Here is a 10,254-nt window from a genome sequence, read left to right on the forward strand (position 1 = left end):
TAGAAAAAGAATAGAGTAAGCTTTTTTATTGAAAAAAAAACAAAGGCTTATCTAAAATAAAATATTTGTTTTAAGTATTGGTTTATTTTAGTGTTTCACTTGGCTTGAATCTAATGTATTTTGGCATTTAAATAGGCCTACTTTGTCGGGCCACTGTAGTTGCACAATACAACACACTGATAAATAAGGATATAGTTGTTTAGAAATGATAAATTTAAGGTATTATTATTATAGTGTGATGAAGGACTCTTATGCTGAAGGTGTGTTTGTGTGACTGGTAGTGCTGCTGATGTCTGTACTGTTCTTCTCTGGAGCAGCAGCTGCGCACTCATAAACACAAACATGTCCGCGGTTCCTGACGGCAAAAAGCTGGTCCGGAGCCCGAGCGGACTCCGCATGGTACCGGAGAACGGTGCTTTCACCAGTCCGTTTTCCCTGGATGAGCCGCAGTGGGTTCCGGACAAAGAGGTAATGAATATTGATCACAGATTATGGTGATGATGATGATGATGATGCTGTGGTTGGTCTGTCTCTATCTTTGGGCGTTGTTTGTTCAAGGCAACAAGAGCCAGTGGAAAATATTTTGTTAGTTTCTCAGATGGTGTCACACAGAAAAAAGATAGCAAGACTTGGATCTTTTGAACAGATTTGATCTCAGATGCATGTAAATGAATGTTTTTTTAGAGTGTGTAGGTTATATGAGCGAACATCTGCTACTGTGGGCAACAACAATGTGAACTCTTCATATGGGTAAAAGATTGATATTTGAGGCGTTTGTCATGAGGAAAAAAAAAACTTTGTCCAATGCTTCTGTAAGGCGAAAAAGCGACTGTCAAATATTAGGCCACGCCCACTTATTAATAATATTCGGAGGTAAGAACCGCTGACGAACAAATGCATAAATCTTTCATAGTTCGCCGAAAAATTCATGTTTTGTAATTTACTAGCCCTCATGTCGTTCCAACCCTGTATGAGTTTCTTTCTCCTGTTGAACACAAAAGAAGAGATTTTGAAGAATGTTGGTAACCAGACAGTGTTGCTGATAGCCATGGATACTATGGAAGTCAGTGGCTACCAGACACGGTACAATTTTCTCATACTTTTTTTTTCTTCTTCAAATCAAAGTTTGTAGTGGTCTGATTAAACAAAGATTAAGTAAAGACTTTTTTAAAAATCTCAATGGGAAAATACTCACGGAACCAAGGCCGCTTCAAAGGTGGACGGGCAGTGTTGCACTCACTTATCTGAAACATACCAAGTTTTACCATGCTTTACTTTGTCTTGATAGAAATTGAAAGATTGGATATAACGTAACATGAGTTTAGCAAGCAATTTACCACACTAGTGTCATATAATATTTAAGTCTTGTAGCATTGCAGTGTGTATTATAATGTTTATTCTGGTGCAGTACCTTGCCTCACAGATTTCTATTGTAAGTGCACTACTGTAAACTATGAAATGTGTCAAAACGATTTGATTTTGATCTTTGTGGGAGGAGCAAAAAGCTGTACTATGTTATGTAAGCATGTTAATCAGTTATAAAGCTCATGATATGTAGGGCTTTGTTGGCAAGAATATGTATCACATGCCTAGACTTAAAAATGCAATCAGACCTGAATCGTTTTATTCTACTCAAACAGTTCTGGTTTGCTGTGGCCACTGTCAGATAACATTACCAAAAATCCCTGTGTATTTTGCCTTAAAGGTTTTGGCCATGATTGTATTGCTGTTAATCCCATATATGTGGCCTACATTCAGCTAAAGTCTCTAGGATGTTTTGCCAAAACTTTCTTATGAAATGTTATTGACTTGTGCAACATATAGAGTTCTAAATGTGTTTGATCTTTCTTATATTTGTGTTATAAAGAGCGTTTAAAGAATTAAGGTTATTTTTCACTCTTATCTCTCTTAGTGCCCCAGATGTATGCAGTGTGACACTAAGTTTGACTTCATCACCAGGAAGGTAAGCGCATGGACCCATCATGTGTCAGGAGTAATTTCAAGTGACAAGTCACCATTTCATTTGAAGTCGACAAGTGGCTGTATTGTTGCTCATAAGTGGCCTTTCATACATCTGGATGTCCTAGTTTTATTGATGGTCTTTGTCTGTAACTTTTGAAAATCTGATTTCAAGTGGGATATATTGAAAAATAGCATTTGACATTTGTCATTTGACAATTTGAATTGAAAAAAATCTATCTGGATAGATAATATATACTTATGTATATTCCTGTTATGTGGGTGTCCCTCATTTTTGGTAATTGCCACATTTCATCACTCTTCATTCAGTTTTGTCACATCCCTACAATAACTGCTGAAAAAGTAATCAATTGACTACCTGCTTTGTTGCTTCAAATCTGTGTGCATGTGTGAATGGCTAATAATGAGTGTCTTCCTTAAGCTTTAGCAGTTTAATTTCTTTCTTTTTATGTGTCTTTGTTTTTAGTTTTGCAATAATATGCCGTTGCAAGTTTTCCTTCCTGTTTCCTTTTTTTCTCCTTTTTTGCTTCCCTCTTCTTCCTGCCTTTGTTGTGTGTCTGAATCTCTGTCTTTGTGGTCACATGATAATGTTGTGTGTTAGGGCTTAAAATTCTATACAATTGTGTCTAAATATATATATACAGTGGTGTGAAAAGGTTTTTGCCCCCTTCCTGTTTTTTTTATTTTTTGCATATTTGTCACACTTAAAAGATTCAGATCATCAAACAAATTTTTATATTACACAAAGATAATGCAAGTAAATACAAAATAAATTTTTTAAATGATGATTTCTTTTATTAAGGGAAAATTCTTTTTGGTCAGCAGTGGCTTTTGCCTTGGAACTCTCCCATGGATGCCGTTTTTGCCCAGTCTCTTTCTTATTGTTGAATCATGAACACTGACCTTAATTGAGGCAAGTGAGGCCTGCAGTCCTTTAGATGTTGTTGTGGGTTCTTTTATGACCTCTTGAATGAGTCGTCGTTGTGCTTTTGGAGTAATTTTGGTTGGCCGGCAACTCCTGGGAAGGTTCACCATTGTTCCAAGTTTTCTCAATTTGTGGATAATGGCTCTGACCATGGTTCGCTGGAGTCCCAAAGCCTTAGAAATGGCTTTATAACCCTTTCCAGACTGATACATGTCAACTATTTTGTTTCTCATCTGTTCTTGAATTTCTTTAGATCGCAGCATGATGTGTTGCTTTTTAAGCATGCTTCAATATATATATATATATATATATATATATTAGTTCACATCCATCAAATTGTAAACTCCCCTTTCCTCAAAGATAACACTTTAGACATACTAAGTAACTTTACAACTACATGTCAATCATTAGAGTATTAGTAGACTGTCTGCTTAATATCTGCTAACACTTTATTTTGATGGTTCCCCAACACACATTATACTGACTATAAGTAACTTTGCAAGTACATGTCAACGTATTCTACCAGCCCTAAGCTCTACAAATACTCTAAAGAGAGTTAGTTGACATGTAGTTGCAAAGTTACTTATAGTTAGTAGAAGGTCTAAAGTGGATTATCGAAATGAAGTGTGACCTCCTCAAAAATGAAAACTAATAACTATATTGTAATATACATACAGTACTGTTACCATGATATGAAATTGCTCATCTTGTTATTTTGATTTTGGTCTTATCACTTATTTATAACTGGTAAAGGGGTAGTTCACCCAAAAATGAAATGAAAAATTCTGTCATCATTTACTCACCCTCATGTTTTTCCAATCGTGTATGAGTTTCTTTCTTCTGTTAAGCACAAAAGAAGATATTTTGAAGAATGTTGGTAACCAAACAGTTGACGGTAGCCATTGACTTCCATAGTATTTATTTTTTTCCATACTATAGAAGTCAATAGATACTAGCAGCTGTTAGGTTACCACCATTCTTCAAAATATCTTCTTTTGTGCTCAACAGAAGACAGAAACTCACACACATTTGGAACAACACGAGGGTGGGTAAATGATGACAGAATTTCCATTTTTGGAAGGATTATCCCTTTAATTTGGTCATGCTATGTTTTATTCTTTTGTTGCTGTTGTGTGTTTGATGGAATTGTGATGGATTTAAAGCACTAAGTGTTTCTTATGTGTACATCAGCATCACTGTCGGCGCTGCGGTCGGTGTTTCTGTGATAAATGCTGCAGTCAGAAAGTGGCTCTTCCCAGGATGTGTTTTGTGGATCCGGTGAGGCAGTGTGGGGAGTGCAGCCTCATCTCACAGAAAGAGGTGGAGTTTTACGACAAACAGCTTAAAGTGCTCACTGCCGGTGGGTTGAACGAACGCACACTCGGATGCTTTTAACTGGAAACCACTGACACACTTATACATGCTTTTCCTTTCGCAGACTCACTGAAGTTTATGATGTCGCTAAGTACAGGCCAGGGAGAGCATATGAATGTTACGTAACTCATCCAGTAGCTTACTTCAGTGTACACTGACTTAATAAGTAATCCTTTACCTGAGACTCAACTTAACTGCTGCTGGAAACAGAATCGAGTCACTGTGTTTGCATGAGTGTGTGTTTGGAAAAGGTTGTTCTGATGGAATCGGGTAAAATATAAAGACTGTGATCACGACTAGGAATGCAAGATATGTCAATACTATATATAATCACTTTTTTTTAGATTTAAGAGGCTCTGCATATATTGAATATTTAACTTTTCATGCTCATTTGCCCTATTTTTATATTTAAATCACATTTGCTGTCATTCAACACTCTTAAAGTTCATGTTTAAAAACACGAATAATTCAGCAACACTGTTAAATTGATTCTTTAGCAAATCTCAAAATGAATATGCAGTTTTATACTGTACATTATGTTGTCATACCCAAGTTCACTTGTAGCATTTATTATTTAAATTATATATTTTAATTAAAAACATAGATTCCTTTATTCAGGTTTTATTTACAATGGAAATAATTAAATGTTTCTTTAATAGCACACACGCACTATAAAGTTTGAAGTCGGTAATAACTTAAAGGAATTATTACCTTTTTCAGCAGATACACAATATTTTGATCAAAACACTGAAGACTGAAGTAATTTCTGCTGAAAACCCAGCTTTTCAATCACAGGAATAAATGATATTTTTAAAATATATACTAATATAAGACTGCTATTTTAAATTGTATTAACATTTCACAGTATTTCTGTTTTTACTTATTTTTGGTGAGCAAAAAACACTTCTTTCAAAAACCCTTAATATTCTTATTGACCACAAGCCTTTGAATAGTAGTGTACATCACCCAGATGTGTGCATTTTCATCTGGATGTAATAGATTTTTGAGCGTGTATTTTTCTGCCTCATAATGGAAGTCTGAACAGTCTGTTGTGACTCTGAAAACATTGATGTTTGAAGATGTTTATTAATGCAGTGCAACAAAAGTGATTGTCTACTTGGAATTTGGTGCTGTAAACATTCATGAGCTCTTTTATTTATGTGGAAAATGTTGTCAAATGCATTAATAAGTCTTTCCACTCACAACCTTACAGCCTTTTACAACCTTGCATTGTAGGAGGAACTTTCCTGGTCAAAGTGGATTCCTCAGAGAAATCGGAGACCATGGTCTGCCGTTTGTCCAATAATCACAGGTAAGAACCCACAAATTATCCTCTTTAAATGTGATCTATTCTGTCTTGAATCTCTCTCTTTTTTTTTTTTTGCTCTCAGATATCTCTTCCTAGATGGTGAGAGTCATTTTGAGGTGGAGCTGTCTCGCATTTCCAGTATGCAGGTGTTGACTGAGGGCTCAACCCCGGGAGGTGAGGCTTTATGTGGACAAACTTTTCACAGCAATACAAACATTGATTTTTGAGACAATTCTCTGGACACTACCCAAATGTAATAACAGAAAACAGGATCAAAAACTTGTTAGCGATTTTAGCACATTTGCTAGCATTGCGTACACTCTGAATAGATACATTACATTACTTTTATGCATCTGATCGACGCTTTTATCCTAAGCAACTTGAAGGGTTAGTTCACCCAAAAATGAAAATTCTGTCATTAATTACTCACCCTCATGTCGTTTCAAACCCGTAAGACCTTCGTTCATCTTCAGAACACAAATTAAGATATTTTTGATGGAATCTGAGAGCTGTCTGACCCTGCATAGACAGCAACGCAACTGAAATGTTCCCAAGTCCAGAAACGTAGCAAGGAGATCGGTAAAATAATCCATGTGACATCAGTGGTTCATCCGCAATTATACAAAGCTACGAGAATACTTTTTTGTGCGCAAAAGAGAAAAAAAACGACTTTATTCAACAATTTGTCTCCTCCGCATCACACTGGTGCCATTTTGGAGAGTATCCGCTGGACGTAAACGGAGCATGCTGTTCTGTGTCAGCTGCGTCACACGGATACGCTGTTTCCGTTCAGATCGAATCACAACAACGTAGGAAACAGATCCGGCGTGGCGCAGCTAACACAGAACAGCATACGCTGTTTACGTCCAGCGGATATTCTCCAAAATGGCATCAGGGTGATGCGGAGGAGACAAATTGTTGAATAAATTGTTTTTTTTCTTTTGTGCACAAAAAGTATTCTCGTAGCTTCATAAAATTACGGTTGAACCCCTGATGTCACATGGATTATTTTACAGATACGTAAACGGAGCATGCTGTTCTGTGTCAGCTGCGTCACACGGATACGCTGTTTCCGTTCAGATCGAATCACAACAACGTAGGAAACAGATCCGGCGTGGCGCAGCTAACACAGAACAGCATACGCTGTTTACGTCCAGCGGATATTCTCCAAAATGGCATCAGGGTGATGCAAAGGAGACGAATTGTTGAATAAAGTCTTTTTCTTTTGCGCACAAAAAGTATTCTCGTAGCTTCGTATAATTGCGGATGAACCACTGATGTCACATGGATTATTTTACAGATCTCCTTGCTACGTTTCTGGACTTGGGAACATTTCAGTTGCGTTGCTGTCTATGCAGGGTCAGACAGCTCTCAGATTCCATCAAAAATATCTTAATTTGTGTTCTGAAGATGAACGTAGGTCTAACGGGTTTGAAACGATATGAGGGTGAGTAATTAATGACAGAATTTTCATTTTTGGGTGAACTAACCCTTTAAAATGCTGTTCAAAAGTTTGAGGTCGGTACAATTTTCAAAATATTTTGAACGAATCCCCATGCTCGCCAAGGCTGCATTTGTGTAATTAAAATGCAGTCAAAACAGTAATATTGTGATGTATTACAATCTAAAATAACTGGTTTCTATTTGAATGTATTTTAAAATGTAATTTATTCCTGGGATGCAAAATTGAATTTTGAATGATTTCAAAGCTGAAGTCATTCTAATATGCGGATTTGATGCCTTTAAAAAACATTTGTGATTATTATAAATGTTGAAAACAGTTGTGCTGCTTAATATTTTTGTGGAAACCATTCAATTTAAATTAATCCACTTTAAAGCACTGCAGCTAAACAATAAGTCCGGGTAGATTTACTAGTTGTCCTCAATAATCTAGTTAGTTGTTGTTGGACAACTAGTTGACCATCATGACCAAACTTGAATTAGTGAGCATGCTGTGTCTGTCTGGTAATCACATGGCCCACTTTTATAGAGCATCATTAAGTCTTCTTTTCAGATTGTCATAAATGACTTATAATCGGCATCTTTTCCGGATGGATCCCAGATGCTCATAACTTCCTGTAATACTAATCAATAAAGACTTTTACTGCCTCCTGTTTCAGAAGAAAGTGAGGGTGCAGCATGAAACCTATCTTGGGGTTTGTTTTTAAATATGAATTCACGCAAGTATGATTATGAACTGAGAATTATTCTGTTAATAAAATACGTTTGATGGACAATATGGCCTGATCTGATACTGATAATAGGATATAGAGATTTCTTTGAAAGCTTCACATATTATGACACATGTATCTTCAAATAATCACATGACTATACGAATGCTGCGTCAGTTTCTGTGTTAACTGAATGCTGATGGCTGTTAAACATTGCACTGTAGCACTGAGTGAACTTAACTCTATACAACTGACATATACACACTATACAGTGGCCCCAGTAGGTTTTTGGACACTTAAAATGCCTGAATGTCATTGCATTAGATATAAAATATCAAACCTTTCTATGAACTAACTACAGAGAACTAACTTGACGTTTCTGAGCCATTTTTTGCAGTGACTTTAAAACTCACTGGTGATATTTAATGGATGTATGAAGTCAGTTCACCTTAAGTTCACACATAAATGCCACTTATTTTGAAATTCATGCAAAAACATTCAGACATTAAGTGTGACTTGACTTTTTGAGGCCAATTTATATACATCTTATGATGCATACATACACTTGAACATACTTTTTCTGTTTGTTTATATTTCTTTCCTTTTAACATTCTCTTCTTTTCTTTAACTTCCTTGTTCTCTTCTGCATGAAGAGAAAGATATATGCTCGTACATGAGCTTGCTGGACAGTCAAATATCTGAAGGTCAGCGTCCCTCTATCTCTCTCTTATTTCTTCTTCTTCCTCGTCTAAAATATGTGCCATTTAGTTTGTTTTCCTTGTTGTTCCCTTCAATTTATATACATCTTCTTATGATGAATACATACACTTCAACAGACTTTTTTTGTTTGTTTCTTTCCTTTTTAACGGTCTTTTCTTTAATTTCCTTGTTCTCTTCTGCATTAAGAGAAAGATGTATGCTCGTACACGAGCTTGCTGGACAGTCAAATATCTGAAGGTCAGCATCCCTCTATCTCTCTTTTATTTCTTCTTCTTCCTCATCTAAAATATTTCGTTTGTTTTCCTTGTTGTTTCCTTCATATGGTGTAAGTAACCACGCATGCACTCATTTCCTGTGACATGGCTGTAAGTAATAGTGTCAAAGGCAGTCTAATGAACGGCTGCATGTGCATGTTTATTGTGATGATCCCTCAGACTTCTGGTGTTAAAGACATCAAGTTATTCATGGTTTCCCCATCATTTATGTTTGCTGGAGATATTACAGTTGCACTTCAGCACCATGTTACTGTCGTATTATGTGAATGACATCTGATAAACCCAAATCTTTGTGTGCAAACCCACCACTGACCTTTGACCTGTTTTCAGGATGTTCTCTTCGAGCCAGTGGCATGGTGCTTCAGTACAAGCCACCAGGATCTCAGAACCTTCAGCAGCTCCACATGGACACTGTCGATGACAAGCGCGTCGCATCTGCCTGGCTCGCAGCCATGCACAAAGTAGGTGTGAGTGAAAGAGTGCACTGTAAAAAAAAAAAAAGAAACACTTTTTATTTATTTATTTTTTTTATATACATATTATATAGAGGGTCAAAGAGGTATAAAAAGAATCCGTGTATCATTCGATCATTCATTTTTTTTAAATTTAATATTGAAAGTAGAAAAATGAGAAAATGGCTCCTTTTTCGTTTTTTTTCCAATAAACGAAAAACGAGAATTCAGCTTAAATTTTCGTTTTTCGTTCAGGGTAGAAAAATGAATAAACAGCTACACGTGGGCGGGAATTAAACACCCCTTTCTGCTGATTGGTCAGGCGAAGATCAAACCGTGCCATCATCAGTTCTTCTGTAGTATCACGCAGCAGAATAATAGTCCTCTGCTGCTCCAGTTGTATGGATTCTTAACACATGTTTTGCACCACATTTAATCTTTTTTTCATCAAACAAACAGGCAAATGAATAGCTCGACACAACTCGTACCGGGGCAGAATCTAGACAGGGCTTTCTTCTGTGTAGATATAAATTCTATTCTTTACATCAGCTGGGCATGGCAGGGTATGATATGACAGCTGTCATAGCCTACCCTGCTCACCCAGTAAGTCTGTTTGTTTAATTAAGAAATTAATTAATTTGTTTCAAAATATGACTGCCACATCCTCTAGCTCAGTGTTTCCCAACCGGGGTGCCGTCTGTCGTGAGCAGGGGTGCCGTGTAAAAAATAATTTTTTAATATTTTTAAATTGCTAAAATGTTGTGTAACGTTACGTTCAAAATAACTACAAAATGTCATGCCTTTGAAAAATAAAGAGAACAACAGAATGCGCTGCTGTAGCGCATCTCGGTCTCCTTGAGCATCTTTCGGGCGCATGCCACAAACATGAACCACAGGGAATACTTGTCTTTTAAAAAGCTTCATTTAGATTATTTGATGTTAAATGCATCATATAAGTCACTTTGGAATAAATCACAGTAGGACTATGTATCATGCTAAAAAAAAGACTTTACAGTCTGGAAATACTTTAGGCTATAGCAAATTATTT

The 10,254-nt window shown here is 36.4% G+C and overlaps 1 protein-coding gene across 4 annotated transcripts in view; it reads left to right on the forward strand.

Annotated features, from left to right (window-relative positions):
• Positions 1-278: 278 nt before the first annotated feature.
• The window catches only part of LOC107734304 (zinc finger FYVE domain-containing protein 21-like), an 11,562-nt gene continuing 1,586 nt past the window's right edge, over positions 279-10,254 (forward strand). The window contains exons 1-8 of one of the 4 annotated variants that reach the window (XM_016546237.1): positions 279-468; positions 1,913-1,963; positions 4,097-4,265; positions 5,516-5,591; positions 5,671-5,762; positions 8,413-8,463; positions 8,666-8,716; positions 9,085-9,215. In XM_016546237.1, the coding sequence (XP_016401723.1) occupies positions 343-468; positions 1,913-1,963; positions 4,097-4,265; positions 5,516-5,591; positions 5,671-5,762; positions 8,413-8,463; positions 8,666-8,716; positions 9,085-9,215 (747 nt within the window). In that variant the 5' untranslated portion in view covers positions 279-342. The remainder of the gene's footprint in view (positions 469-1,912; positions 1,964-4,096; positions 4,266-5,515; positions 5,592-5,670; positions 5,763-8,412; positions 8,464-8,665; positions 8,717-9,084; positions 9,216-10,254) is intronic. The other 3 variants (XM_016546239.1, XM_016546238.1, XM_016546240.1) reach the window with 3 other exon arrangements.

Source organism: Sinocyclocheilus rhinocerous, unplaced genomic scaffold (genome assembly GCF_001515625.1).
Source record: "Sinocyclocheilus rhinocerous isolate Xijiao unplaced genomic scaffold, SAMN03320098_v1.1 scaffold730, whole genome shotgun sequence".
NCBI lineage: Eukaryota > Metazoa > Chordata > Actinopteri > Cypriniformes > Cyprinidae > Sinocyclocheilus > Sinocyclocheilus rhinocerous.